At 57.2% G+C, this 16,392-nt stretch overlaps 2 protein-coding genes across 2 annotated transcripts in view; one reads left to right on the top strand and one right to left on the bottom strand.

The window, feature by feature from the left end:
* SND1 (staphylococcal nuclease and tudor domain containing 1) overlaps nt 1–16,392 on the top strand; it is a 225,672-nt gene that overhangs the window by 183,113 nt on the left and 26,167 nt on the right. The window lies entirely within an intron of this gene.
* On the bottom strand, nt 11,794–16,227 carry LRRC4 (leucine rich repeat containing 4). The gene has a single exon (XM_080972061.1). It carries the CDS (start codon nt 15,752–15,754, stop codon nt 13,793–13,795), a length of 1,962 nt encoding a protein of 653 aa, XP_080828187.1. The 5' UTR covers nt 15,755–16,227; the 3' UTR covers nt 11,794–13,792.

The following is a 16,392-nucleotide window of genomic DNA, read 5'->3' as shown; positions in this document are numbered from 1 at the left end:
GGCTGCTGTCACGCTGTGTGGCCCCACAAAGAAGCTCCTGGGGCCTAAAGGGTCTTCCATCTGCAGACAAGAGGAATGGAGACACAGCGTGCAGTTCCTTTCTTTCCAGAGGGCCCAAGCCCAGGAAGGGGGCACGGCAGGGGTGTCTGCCACAGCAGGGAAGGCAGCTGAAGCAGGGCCCTGCCCCGGGGCCGGCACATGCGCCTTTCCAGGAAGCTGCTTGCAGAAAGGAGCAGCCTTTGCCCATGCACACATGCGCCGCCCCCCCCCCCCCGGACTGCCAAAATGCCTCCCCTCTGCGCTCCGCTGAAGCCGAGCAGCTGGTGCTTTGCCTCCTGCTCTCAAAAAGGGCTGCCTTCTTTTGCAGGAGCCGAGCCTCGGGTTCTACGGACACAGGTTGGGAGTGGGGAGGAGCGTGGCCAGCCCTCCCTGCCCCAGAGAGGCTGTAACTCGGGGGCTGAGCCCTTCCTTGGAGTGCAAAGGGTGCCAACTTCCAATTTCATCGCAGACAGAGAGGGGTGCGCTTTTGAGCTGTTGTGAGCTGGAGCGATCACTGGAAAGATATTGGGGCTACACAAGGGCTATGCGACCCCTAAAAAAAGCTCAGAGGGCGACTGCGAGCTGGGAAGAAACCTGCAGTGCCGGAGGAGAGATCCTCGCATCCGCAGAGTTACAGCCTCTCTCTCTCCATCTCTTCCCTCCTTCCCTGGAGAGCGGCTGCTGCTGGTCTGCTAGGATATTGGGGGTGGCAGCCCCCCACCTGCCTGGTTTTGCTTGGGTCCTGCTACACTCGTTGGCCTGAGCCAGGGGAAGATGTGGCTGGGAGTCCCTGGGAGGGAGCCCACCTCTGGCTCCACTGGGATCTCTGGAGATCTGTTCGGAGCCTCCCCTCCCAATTTTCATCCCATGCCAAGAAATGTCAGGCTCTGCCTCTGGTGTCTCTTATGCAAATGCCGGTAGATGCTGACTTGGCATCCTTCAGCTGGTGGGGGGGGGGGTCGGAAGCCGCTGAACCACCACCGTCCGGCACTGGCATTTCCCTGCCCCCCCCCCCCCAGCCCTGCTGTGGCTTCAGCAAGATGGCCCAGCAGCTGCCATTCATTTGCCACCCCACACATTCTCGGAAGCCGAGGTTTGAGGATGTTCTTAGACCCAGGACTGAGTCAAGCCTGTTTTGCAGCAGATGTTCTGTGGCAGAGATTGGGATCCAGGGAGAGGCCAGGATGGCAAACGGCAGGTATACCAGCTGCGGGAGGAAAGCTCTTGCCAGCTTCCTCTGCCTCTCCCACACCGCCTGCAAAACCTGAAGGAAGGCCGGCTTGAAAACAAACGGGCCTGGTTTTTGTTTTAAATTAGGTGGGGGAGAGTCTGGCCTCTTTTGTCCATCTCTGCTGTCCTAGTTCTGCTGCGCTCCTGCATCCTGCCCGCCTTTGCCAACCTGCCGGCGCTCCTGCGGGCAGGCCTCCTCCCACTCAGCTGCAATTCCTGCATTGCAGGGGGCTGGACTAAATGACCGCTTGGGTCCCTTCTAACTTGACCGTTCTGTGAGACTGTGGACCCCATATCCTAGCTGGGCCTGCCAGGGGCTCTGGCGCTCCCCCGTCCTGGGCCTGCTCTGTGGCAAAGGAGTCGGGCAAAGGAGCCCTTGCAGCGTTCTGGGGAGCGAAGGGGGCCTGGCGCTAATTAGTAACTCATTAGCACTGTACTCTGTTTTGAAAGAGAAATGTGCAAGCTCATTATTTAGAGGCTTGGTCTTTTAGCAGCTAGCATGTGAAACAGTGAGTTGGTTAGCATCCGCGTATTAATATTTATATTGCTACTAATTAAAGTGCCGTGTTACGTCGACAGGGCTATGGAAGTAATGAATTGGGTGGGTTTATTGCTCGCCCTCTCGGAACGATACCGTGGGAGTGGGTGGCGTTCCGGGTCACACACGGGTCTTCTCCCTGGCTGCAAATGGGCACCCAGGAATTGTTTGGGATTTTGCAGATACAGGGAATTGGGCAGGGAATTGCTAGCCAGAGACCATGACTATCAGAAAAGCCCTCCAGCTGGATCAGCCCAATGGCTCATCTGGTCAGTGGTCACCCAGAGGCCCCTGGGGAGCCCACAAGCAGCCCTCTCCCCTCTGCTCGTTTCCTGCAGAAGCAGGTGACCTCCAACCAGGAAGCCCTCCAGAGCCCCCTCCTCCTCCATGAATTGGTCCAATCCTCTTCTAAAGCCACCCAAGTTGGTGACCATCCCTGCCTCCTGGATTTCATAGTTGAGCCTCCCAACGTTCAGCTTCCTTGGTCTAGCGTTTCCCCTCCATTTTCCTCCTCTTTCAGAGAGTTCCTCTCTTGGAAGGGACCCCCAGGGTCCTGTTCTAGTCCAACCCCTGCAATGCAGGACTCGCAGATGAACCGTCCCTGACAGGTGGCCCTCCAGCCTCTGCCTAAGAACCTCCAAGGAAGGAGAGTCCTCTTTTTGCCTCCCTGCATGTTCCTTCATCCTCGCCCTTCCTAGTTGCTGCTTGGGGAGGGAGAAATGTTCAGATCCGCCCAGGTGGGCGCAAGGGAGCCTGTGGTTGGACCCTGAGCTTGGCGCATCCCCTTCTTTTGAGTAGACCTGGGGTCGCCATTTTGTGTCCTTGCAGGAGAACAATTGAATTTGGCCTCAAGAGCCCTGAGGGGCCCCGTTACTTCGCATACGCCTGTCTCTGCAGGATTTACCAGATCCCACCAACACATCTTCCTCGTTTGACCTCGGCTGCCTTTGGCCTTGTTAGGCCTGCTTTCTCTCTCCAGGCAGTGCATTCGTTCCAGTTTGGAGGGATCCTTTCGGAGCTCCTGGAAACCCCTTTTTGTCTTAAGTGCCCTGAACAATTTGATATAATCCGCTCCCTTGGCTGCCTCAGTGCTCACCCTGAACTCCAGAGGGTTTAGGAAGGAGTTCAAAGGCACAGGCCCCGATCCCTGGGAGACCCCACTTGCCATGAAGCCAGGCTTTTTCGGAGGCCTTTCTACTTTTCTCCACCTTGTGCCCAAGAAGCTGCAGCCTCCAGGAGGAGGAGGGAGAGGAGGCAGAGGCCGGCAGGTTCTGTGGCCTGCGGCGCAGTTGTGTGAATGGCTCCATCCAGTTCAACTCGCGTCACTTGGACCCGTTGAACTGAGAAGCTTTTGTTTCCAAAGGCTGCTCTCTGGGTTGGTACCATGGCAACAAAATTAAGAAGTTCAAAAAGAGAGTTGTTAGAAGGGGGGGACGCTTGTTCTCCAGCCCCCCTGGTCTCACGCAGGCTGCAGGGCCGTTCTTTGCTTCCAAGTCAAGGTCCGGTTTTTGGCTCGGAGTGAGTCTTGCCGCAGGGGAAAGAGAGGGCCCTGCCTTGGGCTCCCTTGAGGGCTGGAAGCCCCAGGCAAGCAGAGCCTCTCCGTTTCTCCTTAGCCATACAAAGGGAGGGCAGCGCCTGCCCCAGGGCCCTCTGCCCCCCCAAAAAAACAGCTGCCTCCTAGCCGTATCCCCAGGCTTGGCAGGAACGGCTCAGGCTGAAGGCCACCTTGGGGAAGTGGAGAAGTCTCTCTCTCCCCGCCAGCCCTTCTGGGCCCCCTCCCCTCCAAGCAGAGGAAGGGTTTCAAGGGTCCTCTCCTCCAACCCCCTGCAGCGCAGGACTCTCAGCTCAGGCATCCACGTCAGAGGGCCCTCCAATATCTGCCTAAAAGCCTCCAAAGATGGAGAGCCCATCACCTCCCTAGGCCTCCTCTGGCTCTTCTCTCTCGTTGGAGGAAGAATCTCTGTGGCTCAGGCAGATCTGGAAGCACAGAGGCCCGGCTGGCTTTTGTCCCTGCATCAGAATGCCTGGACTGGAGAGGGAGCAACAAAACTCCTTGGGTCCTGGCTTCCGGTGTGTGTAGGCGTTGACTCCCGGCTTGGCAAGGCCCCTTCTCTCCCTGCCATCATGGGGGGAGCTTTGAGGGAAGGTGAGCCCCCTCTCTTCCCACCCCACCCCTGCCAGCCAGCATATAGATGACCCACTTTAATTGCAAGCTGCTTTAAACTGTTTTCAATGCTGTCTTTTATATCAGTGGAACCTGCCCTGGGACTTTCTGGCAAAGGGCTGGCAGTCGTAAGAACAGCGGGCTATACTTTCCCCAAAAAACCATTGTGGGTGACGTTTGACGACCGAGAAGGAGTGGAGAACCCACCTCCGTCTCCCCCGGATGCCTAGCATGCAAAGGGAGAAGGACAGGAGGCTGCGGGTGATGCCCAGGGGGCAGGGGAATGGCAAGCCCCAGCAGGGACGTCTTCTTCTAGTAATGGCGCTGCCCCAGCCCGCCTCCTGGTGCTTTGGCAAGCCCACAGCTCCTGCTCCTGCCCAGGTTCCCCTGGGTCTCCCTTGCCCTCACTCTGAGTGGTTCCGTCAGGCTCGCTGCCTCCGTGCACCTTCCCCGGCGGTTTTGCTGAGAGGCTGGGGCTCCGCTCCAAGGCCAGGCGAGGGCCACAAGGCTCCATCTTGCCTCCTGTGCTTTTGAGCGGCTGCAGGAAAGCCCTCGGGAGTCTGTGCTAAGGGGTCGTCCGCATGTGGACGTCCTCACCCCAGCCCTTCTGATCCCAGGGGAGCAGCATAAACGTTCAGTCTGGGTCAGTGCAAGACCAGATGGGGCTGGAGAACCTCAGAGGGGGGTGGAGGGGGGTGGGTCAGTTACTCTGGCAGCCTGACAGAGGTGGGGTTTCCTTCCCCCTGAAGGAGCAGGTAGGGGGCCTCCTCATCAACCCTTCGCTGTCCCCCTAGGTGCCTAGGAGGTGGCCAAGAGACCCTACGCCAGAGAAGACACTCAAGGCCTCTGCCTAAATTCATCTCTGTTTTCAGTCCTTCCCAGCTAGGCTCCTGCCATGCTCTCTAGCAAGGGCTTTAAAAACAGCTTGGAATCCCCCCCCCCCCCATGCAGCAGCCAGACTTTCTTCTGCACCCCTTTGATCAGAGCATGTAGTCTGCCTCCCCCCCCCCCCCCGGCTCAGTTTAAACGGCTGGCCTCCCACTTTAAAGCCCCCAAGCCATGGGTGGAAAGCCACTTTGCCCCAGAGGGACAGGTCTTGATCTCTTCCCTGCGCCCTCAAGCCAGCTCTGACAGGTGGGTGGGAAAACCTGACACACGATGGCTAACAGGTGGGCTGCGAAAACAGCTTTCCTAAGTGGTCGAAAACAGCTTTGCTGGTGGCCAGTGGCAGTGCGCCTTGCTCCAGGAGCATGAAAGGCTTTGCCTTGAAGCCACCGCTCAATGAAGGTATTTAGTCCTCTCTAATCTCTTGGTGGTTCCTTAGTAGCCCGTGTGGGTTCTGCCCCATGACTCATGTCACATCAGGTGTGGGGCAGGTGGGCAGGGCTTGTGAGGAAGGCTACTGGGGACCAAGTGGGGACCCCTGCCAGGCCGAAGGCTCCCCGCCCCTGCCTTCAGTGGCCCAGGGCCTGCTTCCTTTAAAGACAGATCTCTCCCCATATGGACTTGCCTGTGCCTTCAGATCAGCTCCAGAGGTCTTGCTCTCTGTGCCATCCTCTCAGGCGGGCAGGGGCATCAGTGTGAAGGACAGGGCCTTTTTAGTGGTGGCTCCCTATGCCCTTCTCTGTAGAGATCCTTTAGGTTCCCTCTCTGGCCTTTTCCTGCTGTCAGCTGACCACTTTTATCTTCCAACCGTCCTTTAACGTTTAAAGCTTCTCCACCACCAGCGTTTGTGTAACATTTTAAATTGCTGCTTTTTAGTTTATTTATGGGAGGGTTTCCAACGTGTACATTTTCGTTCTTTATGTTGTGAAACTGCTCCAAGTGCCCTATGGGCAGCAGAATGGCGCATAAATAAATTACTTAACTGTGTGCAAAAAGGTACGTTCCTTCCCTCCCTCCCTCCGCCAACTCCCTTGCCCACTCCCTCGCTCTCTGCCCTCCCCTTGCCATATTTCTTTTAGACGAGTTGAGAGGAGAGGGCTTGTACCGCCAAGGCACCCTTACCATTGTTTATTCTAAATCCCTTTTTCCTGAAATTTGAACCTCTGGGTTCAGGTCCTCCTACAGTCTGCAGGAAAAGAAAAGACCTTGGCTCCATCTTATTTCAACTCTTCAGACAGTTGCAGGTGGCTGTCCTGCCTTGCTGACCCTCCTTCCCCTCCGCTGGTCATTTTGTCTGAGTCCAGCCTTCCAGGCCACCCTCTCCTTCATCTGCCGGGGCCCAGGCCTTCACCTCCCAGCCCATTGACTCTCTCGCTGTCTCTCTCCCAAAGCATTAGTTGAGAAGAACAAAGCGTCATGGGGAGAGGAGAGGGCAGAACCGTGTGAAGAGGACCAGGAGGAGAGGTCCCTGTTCTCTTCACAAAAGGCGCAGCCAGGCTGCTGGGTCAGGTGCGGCGAGAGAGAAATGTCTCTGCCTGTGAAGCACACTGACTTCCAGGGCTCTAAACAGCAAGGCCACCACTGCTCCCCCTTCCTTCCTTCCTTCCTTCCTTCCTTCCTTCCTTCCTTCCTTCCTTCTCTCCATCCATAACTGATCTTCTCAGGATCTTTCTGCCTCTCCTGCTCCCTTCAGATCCCTCTCCAGGCCCACCATTCTCATTACCCTGCCTTTGCTTCAAGCCCATTTCTGCTCTCGGCTGCCGTTCCTCCTCCCCGTTTTGCTCCCACATCCTTTCTATCAGCTCCTGAGGTGGCTGATAAATCTGCCTCTCCCTCTTTGCCTCTTTGCCTGTGCTCTGAAGGCCTATTGATGTTGCTCCGTGAATAACAGCAAGCAAACCCGGAAAATCTTTTGCACAAGGTGGCCGGCTGGCCAAGAGCCCAGGCGCCTTCAATAAGGGAAAAGGAACAGAGCCCCACGGGGGCCTGTGGGGGCCTCTTCTACCTTAAGAGCCCCGAGGAGGCTCCTGAGTAATAAGAGGGGAGGGCCTCTTGTGGATCAGGAACTGGTTAGGTAACAGGAAGCAGAGAGGAGGAAGAAAAGCACATTTCTCCAAAGGGAGGAGTGTGGGGAAGCTGGGCTTTTAATCTTGCTCATACCTGATCCAGGGTTAGGAGTGAGCAGGGCTGTTAATACAACAAGAGAGTGGGAGGACCTCTCCAAACCGAGTGAATCTGAACTTCCCATGTCCTTCCCTGGCGCCTGAGCTGGCAGGGAAAGATCAGGAGTGAGAACTTGGGGTTGCAGCCGGTCGCTTGATGCCGACGGTGCCCCAGTGTGGAGAAAGGGGAGAGGGAAGCTGCCCTTTTCTCACTGCACTAGAATTCGTGGGCGTGAAGCTGAATGCTGGAAGACGCAGGGAAGGCAGAAGGAAGGACCCCTTCGCACAGCGCAGAGTTGAACTAGGGAACTCACTCCCTGAGGAGGCAGGGGGGTCACCAACTTGAGTGGCTTTGAGAGATGATGGGAGAAATTCATGGAGTGGCTGCTAGCCAGGAGGGCTCTGCTCTGCCGCCGTGGTCAGAAGTATACCCCGATGGGCAGTGTATAGAACATGGGTAGGCAACCTAAGGCCCAGAGCCGGATGTGGCCCAATCGCCTTCTCAATCCGGCCCACGGACGGTCTGGGAATCGGCATGTTTTTACATGAGGATAATGTGTCCTTTTATTTAAAATGCATCTCTGGATTATTTGTGGGGCATAGGAATTCGTTCGTTTTCTTTCTTTCTTTTTTCAAAATATACTCCAGCCCCCCGTAAGGTCTGAGGGACAGTGGACCGGCGTCCTGCTGAAAAAGTCTGCTGACCCCTGGTATAGATAATAAAATTAGTAGTAGTAGTAGTTTTCAATACCAGCTGGTGGAAACTTCAAGAGGGGAGATGGTTGTTGTTCTCAGGTTCTGCTTGTGGGCTTTCCATGGCCATTTGGGAGAGTGGACTCCCTGGGTGATGGGCCAGATCTAGCAGGGCTTTAATAATAATAATAATAATAATAATAATAATAATAATAATAATTTATTTCTACCCCACCCATCAGCCACTCTGGGCGGCTTCCAACAACTTATTAAAATACAATAATTTCCTTATGTTCTTAGAGGCAATGCCTTTTGGATCGCATGGGGTAGGCCAACAAGGGATGGCCAGGCCATCTGACTGACCAACAACCGCTGGGAACATTGGCCTTGACCTCGCATGACCTTTCTTTCCACGGGGACCAGAAGCCCAGTGGGAGAGGCTGCAAATGGCTTGGCCATGTCACAGGCACCTGATGACAAAGTCGCCTGTTTGCTGCATCAGCCAGTGTGGATGGGGGTCGGCAGTGGGGGGCTGTGATTTGTCCCTGTTACAACCTTTGTCAGAAATAGTCACAGGAGGCTTCCATTTCTGCCTACTCCCTCCCTCTGCCATCCCCACCCCGGGACAAGAGATGCTCGCTTCAGAGACTGGGCAGCCTAGAAGCCTCCCAGGTAGAATCACAGAATTTTGGAGGAGGAAGGGACCCTGAGGGTCATTTAGCCCAACCCTCTGAAACGCAGGAATCTCAGCTCAAGCATCCCTGATAGGCTGGCAGTCCCTGGGGATCTCGTAGTTTGTAAGTGCTTGGGGATTGGCATAGCTGCTCAGTTGCTGGGAAGCAGTGTGGTATGGGGGGGGCACACCACTCAGCACATGGGTGCCCTGAAACTCACATTATTTTAAAAGGAGGGGGAGCCCCCTAGAGTCCTTCTCTCCAGTCCACTCACTCTGTTCCAAAACAGGCATTTGACTCTCTTGTCAGGAGGACAGGTGGGCGTTTGGGCATTTTAAATTTCCATATGAAACCCAACCCAAACAGCGCCAGGAAACACATATAAGCGCATCAGGTATAAGCTTCTAGGTATATTACACGTGTGGATAGAAGGAAGTTTGCCCGGTGCCTAAAAGATACAGGTACCCAGCGGAGGTATAGAGAGATGGGAACACGGAGAGGGGGAGGCCTCCCTCTTGGGCGGAGAACGATGATTTCAAGGGGGAAAGAAGGGGAAGCATATTCTGTGGTCAATTACTTCACAGAGAAGGGGGCAAGGGGGTAAAATGCCGCCTTCCCCTTGTCCCCACACTGTGTGGCCGCCTTGAGCCACCCTTAGAGGTTAGGGTGCTTGTGCCCACCCCATCTCCCCCAATCTAGAGCTGGGTCTGGAGGGATTCCCTTGGGGGCTCCCTCCTCCCCCCCCCCCTTGTGGATCAGGCTTTGTTAGGGCTGGGGAGCAGATTGCGTAGGAGGGGAACCACCCCACCCCCTCGGACGAACGGCGCTCCTGCCATTTCTGCTCTGAACTAATTGCCTGTTTGAACATTTCAGGTGTTAATCCGGAGCGCAGCTAGTTTTGCCCTGGCCTCGTTTGTTTTACTGCTTTAGGAATGCGGATTATAATAATTACTAGCGATTTCGGTGTGCGGTTTTTGAGATTTTTATCGGCGTGTTTTGCTTTGGGAATTGTGAACCGCTCGGCTTGGTCATGATCAATTGGGATAGGCGAGGAAGGGGCTGTCCTAGGAAGGCGGCCCTCCGCCAAAACGAGTGGTACCTGTAAGGCTGCCCGCGTTCCCTGCATCCATCTTCCCACCTCTGCCACCCATCTCCACTGGCCTTCCTCTCGCCCTTACCCCCACAGTCCTTCTCTGGGTCAGACAGAAGGCCTTTGGGGCCCAGTGTGGCTCACTTGGGCCCCTCCTGGACAAAGGCCTCTGACCCACCTGACTTGCCTCTCCGCTGTGGGCAGGAAGCTCTGTGAGCCCACATCACAAGACGTCCCCTGCAAAGGGCTCCCTTTTCTTTCTCCCCACCCATTTGAAGCCTCCCTCTGCCCCATGTCTTGCCTCCCTGCTCCCAGCTGGCAGCCCTGCTCCGAGCTGACAGGTGGCAAGGGCCAGCCCTCCTTGGTCTCCTTCTCCCACCCCTTCCCAGCGAGGCTGCTGCCAGCCAGAGTGCCGGCCGGCCACGGAGCAACACTTTCTGGGCAGCCAGCGGGGCTCTCTGCCTCCCCACCTCCCCCCCCCCAACTCAAGCACTGACTGTCAGCCGCAGAGTCAACTTTGAAAAGGCAGAAAAAAAGACCTTGGCTTTGTGTGTGTTTCGCCACCCCCCCCCCTTTTTAGTCCTACAATTGGCTGCGTTATTTGCTTTTAATATGAAGGCAAAATTAAAATCTAAGCACTGCAGTCCAATTGCTGCTGCCGCTGCCGCGCTACCATTGTGGCCTTGTCCTTTTTCTCTTGCCATGCATATTAAATGGTTCCAGGAGATTAAGGGGAGGGGGTGGCACGTGGCGGAGGGGGAGGGGGAGGGATGGATGGGGAGCACGGAGCCCCGAGGTTTGTGGCTGAGCTGCAGCCGGATCGGAGCAAGCAAGCACCGAGCCGAGTTTCATTAGCCGATGGTTGCCAGCGATAAAAGCCGGCACTACAGATAAAATCAGACATATGTTTTCATAGAAAGGCTCCCAGCTCTCCGGAGTCCGATCGAGTTGCCTCGCACCTTGGCTCGCAGGAAACAGGGTGCGCCAGAGAGCAAGCTTGGTTCTGCTCCTGGGGGTGGAGGGGGTGGAGGCCCCGGCAGCTGCGCCTGGTGCTCCCGCGAGTGACCCTGTTTGGCAGGCGGGGAGGGGGGGCAAACAACTGGCGCAGCGCTTAATTATTCCATGGCACTGCAAAGAGAAGGGCAGGGGCAGCAGCGGACCCTGCCTGTGTGCCACCCCCAGAGGGGTCTGAGCAGCGGGAGAGCTGCTGGGCTTGGTATATACCCCCCACCCGCTCCAGCTGCATCGCGAAAGCAGACCCTGAGGCACAGGGGTCCTGATAGACTGGCCTGCCGCTGTCCCTGAAGGAGCCTGGGGTGGCCTTCAGCTGTGGCCGGGCCGGCAGAGCCAGGCGAGGGGAGCTGTACCCCTTCAGCTGGCAAAGCCTTTCTCTGAAGGGCATTTTTCCTGGCACTGCTTTCTTCCCCGGAGGCTGCCCTGCCCACCCACTTTCCTGCTGGATGGCAAACTGAGATTTTAAACCGGGAAGCCTGTAAATCGGGTGGCCCCATGACAGAACCTCTTCACTTTTGGGGTTGCTTTGCTCCCCGCTCTTAAACGGGGAGGGTCCCGGCAGAAGGAGCAGAATCTTTGAATGGGTGTCGTTCAGAAAAGGGAGACATTTGCAGTGCCCTTTCGGGGGGGGGGCTCTGTTCCCACGGCTCTCTGAAGAGCAGAGCGCCCAGCCCCCCTTCCACACCTGTCCCTGGGTCACCTTCTAGGGCACCCTGTCCTTGCCTCGCCCCCTGGGCCAAAGCCACCCCTCCTTCCTCCTCCTCCTGGCGTTGCTGCTCTTTGCCAGCTCTGCAAAGCCCCCTTCCCAGTCCCTGCTGCGATGGCGGCCTGCCTTGGCCTGCCTTGGGAGCCATCCGGCAGGGATGGGGGGGTGCTCCTGTGCAGCCCCCCCATCCCCTTTGTTGTGGAGGTGGCTGGAGAGCAGGCTTTGGCCTAAGAGGCAAGCAGGGCTGCCTGCACAATGGGCTGCTGATGGGGTCTGGGTACTCACAGCTGGGCAACTGAAACCCCTTCATAGAATTGGGTGGCCTGGGCAGCCACGGCTTGTCCTGGCCTCCCCCATCTCCTGTCCAGACTCCCCACAAGCTCCTAGCTGAACCAAGGTAGTCCATGCTGCTGCTGCACAATACACCCCCCAACCCCACAGTAACACAGAGGGGCTTCAGTTGCTGGGGGAGGGGCTGATGTCCTTAATTTGGGGTCCTGCCCCATCTCCCCTTAAAAGGGGACGCAATAATACCTGCAGGGGGCCCTGTGCCCCCCCTCCCAGCCGCTGCTCTAGTAATAGACGGGACGCCAGTGGCTGGTTCTAGCACTTGAAGTGGTTTTATTTAATTCCAGGAAAGGTTACTTGACAGTTTAAAAAATATTAAATACTTTTTTTCCTTTTTGCTTTTTGAAATGAACCTTTTAGGCTTCCCATTTTGCCCCGTCCCCAAATTGCCCACCTCAATTCCAGCTTTGCAGGCCAGTTTTTGGGTCCCCAAAACCTTTGGAAATGCGGTTGTGGTTTTAATTCTCCCTCTCCCCCCTCCCCTCCCTTGGTCTGGGCATTCAGCATAACCCTTTAGGGACATTGCATTATTAAAAACGTTAACAATATTTATTAAAATACAAAAATACACTTGTCTCAGAGTTACAGTCAGATAATTCTGGCTTTTGGGTTGTTGTTGCCCTCTCTGCTGCCCCCCCAACACCCCCCCCCCCCGTAGATTGCAACCTCTTTGATCAAATCTCCAGCAGAAACGAGCAACCAAAGTCATGGGAAGCCCCTGGTGGGATCCTGGGCACAGAGAAGAATCCGATGGTGCCCGGTCCCGTTTGCACATTCCTCTCCCCTCCTAAAGGACAGGGGGATTTTTTTTTGGCGGAGGGCAGGCAGGGTGGGGGGACGTGGGGGGCAGCACCATTCTCCAAACCGCACTCCTTGCCCGGAGGATGCCAGTTTTGCCCGTTCCCTCCTGTGGCATTCCGCTTGCCTTTTGAGAAGTGGGCGAGGAGGACGAGGGCTGAGGAATGTGCCCTTCACTCGCTCCCTCGCAGCCAGAGCCCAGCCCCACACGGAGGAGGGAGGAGCAGCCCTCGCCCCCCCCCCCGCCCGCCCCTCACTTCCACCTTCAGGGGGGAAAGGAACGAAAAGCACAAAATTGGTTCATGGTTCTACAATCATATGTCAAATTGCCCACAGGGTAGCCGACACGCAAGCACCCATCGCGGCGCACGAGGCTGATGCGAGGTTGTCCTCCAGGCGGCCGCACAAGACGTCCTCCTGCTCTTCTCTTCCCCTCGCCGCCCCCCCGCCCCCACCCCCGAAAAAGCTGTTTTTGCGCACTGGACCCTGCGCACAGAGGGTTAAACAGAACCACCGCAGGAATGTGGTGCAGTGGCAAGGCACCAGGCGGCCTGCTTGGGCGCAAAGCAGCTCTTCCTCCTCCCAGCCGCGGGTGAGGAGGGGGCGGCACGCCAAGGGGCCCCCCACCCTCGGCCCATCGCTTCCTCAGGGGTCGCCCCCCACCCCCCGCATGCTCGGCCCCACGTCCACCACACCCTCGCTGGGAGGAGGAGGGGCAGGCTCTTGCTGGTTTAGATTTTTTTGCAGTTTGATAATACAAGTATTTCGTTCCCTTATGATAATTGTCCTTCTGTTGCTGCTGCTGTTTTTTTCTTTTTAAAAAATGACCTTTTTATTGCATTTGTAACATTTTGGCACAGTACAAACTCTTGGTGCGCTCCCCCCCCTTTTTTTTTTCCTGTAAGTAAGATAGCTCTGTAAATACGGGGAGTTTTCTTTTTCCAGGGCTTTAAGAAAAGAGTGTCTCTATAGAAACGGGTTTGTTTTTACTGCATTCTAAGTAACATCTTCTAAAAAGGACAAATCCCACCCCCTGCTAGTCCCTGGTTCTGTGGTTTTCTTTTTTATCTTCACTGTTGCCTTTTCCTTCTTTCTTTCGCTTTAAATAGATCTTATTCCAGGAAGTCACAATGGCAATTTCTGACTCTCCTTTTTGTTGCTGCTGTTTGGGGGATTGGGCGCACGGGGGGGGGGGTTGTTTGTAGTTGCTGCCTCCCTTTAAATAGAACTTACAAGTTAGAAAATAGGGGGGGGGGGGTTCTTTACATTTTTTTTTAATATAATCTGCTTCTCTTATCTCAGCCCATAGACTTAATATATAAGCATATACAAGAGGAGAAAAAAACTGTCCCCCCGCCCCCACCTCTCTGTACAAAAGTTGATGTCTGTTTCTGTTTGTGCATTCTATTGCAATTTTTTTTTTTAATAATTTCTTGAGGAGGGGGGAGGAGTCAGATTTGCGTTTCCTGCACTTTCTCCTTGGGGTGGGTCTGAATTATATAAGGTTCGGCAATAGTAGTGACCGTGGGGTGGAGAGAGTTCCCCAAGCAGTTTTCTGTCCAGTGGGCCCCGTGTGAAGGTTTGTAAGTGTTGTAGTTAATGTGGTCATGAATAGCCGGCAGTACAACTGCCCCCTCACCTGATACCCCCGACGTAGCAGTGGGGGCAGCCGCCGCCGCCGCCGAGGCCGAGGAGGCCGGCATGTCCTCGTCCACCTGTATTATTTCCACAGTCCTGGCGGCTGCCACGGTGCTGCGCTGCTGGTGCCTTTTGCGAAGTTTGTAAAAGACAATCAACATGGCCGCCGCCAGCAGCGTCACGGCCACAAAGCAGCCAATTATGATCTTGGTGGTTCTCATCACCTCGTCCAGGCTGGTCTGCATCTTGTCGTTGTGGTTGTCCGAGGCGGGGTCCGTCTTGGGCGCCTTGGTGGTCTGGATGAGCACAGTGGTGGTGGTGGTGTACGCCGGCTGGTAGCCCGTGGACGTGGTCGGCACCGGCTTGGTGAACTTGGGGAAGATGTTCTCGGGCGACGTCTCTGTGGTCTCCACCGTCACGGTGGTGAAGAAGCTGTAGTTGGAAGTGTTGAGCTCGGCCGTGCTCACGTTGAGGTAGGCCGAGGCGTTGGAGTTCCCCGCCACGTTGGTGACCATGCAAGTGTAGACCCCCGTGTCCGTCAGGAAAACCTGGGAGAAGTTCAAGGTGCCGTCGTTGAGGACGGAGATCCTGGGGTGGTTGGACGCGTGGCTCAGCACGGTCCCGTTGGGCAGCAACCACCTGACGGAGGACATGGAAGGCGTGCGGCACTTGAGCTCGGCCACCCTCCCTTCGGAGATGTTTAGATCCCGGGGGGCATCCATGATGAAGGGGGCCGAGCACTGGAAAGCCGTCTGGTCCACCTCCACCAGGAACTTCCCGCGCATGTGCATGGGCGCATGGCAGCGCCCGCAGCAGGTGGAGTTGGTGGGGATGTACTCCCGCAGCCACCAGGAGAGCCACAGGATGTCGCAGTCGCAACTCCAGGGGTTGTGGTGCAAGTGCAGCTCCACCAGGTACCTCAGGGGGGCAAAAAGGTCGTGGGGCAGAGAGGAGAGGTTGTTGTGGGCCAGGTTGAGCTCCACCAGCGCCGTCAGGTCGTCGAAGGCGTTGCGCTCAATCAGGCTGATCTGGGAGCTCATAATCCACAGCTTTTTGAGCGACTTCAAGCCATAGAAGGAGCCGGGCTGGATGGCAGGGAAGTTGTTCCCCGACATCTCCAGCTCCTCCAGGCCCACCAGCGGGGTGAGGTTGGGCATATCCTTAATGTTGCACATCCCCAGGTTCAGGTACTTCAAGTTGTACAATCCCTCGAACGCCCCCTCCGAGATGTACTTGAGCTTCTTGAGCTCGCCCAGGTCCAGGCGCATGAGGGAGGGGACGCGGTTGAAGGCGTAGGAGGAGATGCTCTCGATGGGGTTGTTGCGCAGCCAGAGCTCGCGCAGCTTGGAGAGGTACTCAAAGGCCCCGCTGGGCACCACCGTCAGCCAGTTGTCGAAGAGCTCCAGGGTGTTGAGGCTGGCCAGGCCGTTGAAGGCCCCCACCTCCACCTGGCGGATGGCGTTCCTGCCCAGCTGCAGCACCTCCAGGTGGTGCAGGTGGCGGAAGGTGTCCGCCTGGATCATCTTGATGTTGTTCTCCATGAGGTTCAGGTAGCGCGTGTTGGAGGGGATGCCCTGGGGCACCTCGGAGAGCCCTCGCCGCGTGCACACCACCTTGCTGAACTGGTTACTGCAGGAGCACACGGAGGGGCAGCTCTGGGGCCCGGCCACGGCCGCCACTGCGCACGCCAGCCACGTTTGCGCCACGAGGTAGACTACGGCAAGCGGGGCGGCATTCCAGGCGTGGTGCGCAGTTGCCTGCCACAAGAGCTTCATGGTGTGGCACGTTCATACTTCACCATCGTGGGGGATTCGGCATCGAACGGAGAAGTGCCCCCCCACCCGCTTAGCCCGGCTGGAGCGCGCGGCTGCCCGCGCCGCTCTCCATCGGAAGGGGAGAAGGGGGGGGGAGAGGGAGAGGGAGGGGGGAGAAGGAGGAAGAGGGGAAGAGGAGGAGGAGGAGGAGGGAGAGGGCTGCGATCCGGCGAGGGGGCGCCTTCTGCGCTGGCAGGCTCCGTCCGTCCGTCTGTCCGTGCGTCCCCTCGAGGCGCTCAGCCCGGGTGCGCCATCCCGTCTCGGCCGGACCGGGCGATTCAGCGAAGGGGGGGGGGGGGAGGCGGCAGGCAGGCAAAATGGTTCCTCCTAGAGGGGCGCGCGCCCGCCGGAGCGGCCCGGCCAGCTATGCAGGTCCATGGCAGATGCCCGGTGCCCGGGAGAGCCTGGCCAGGCGCGGGCAGGCGCCTCGTCCTTGGGCGCCGGGCGCAGCGGCAGCGGCAGCGGGGCGAGGCGGAGCAGCGCTGGCCGCGGCGGGCTGCCCGGGGGGCGGCTGCTCCATGGGCTCCCCGAGCGAGCTGCTCCCGCGCCGGCCGGCCGTCCTCCTCCTGCGCCTCCGCCGCCGGCCCCGGCCCGTCCGT

Source organism: Podarcis pityusensis (genome assembly GCF_964106645.2).
Source record: "Podarcis pityusensis genome assembly, chromosome: 10".
NCBI lineage: Eukaryota > Metazoa > Chordata > Lepidosauria > Squamata > Lacertidae > Podarcis > Podarcis pityusensis.
The sequence above is the reverse complement of the archived record's forward strand: the minus strand, read 5'-3'. Positions and strand labels throughout refer to the sequence as shown.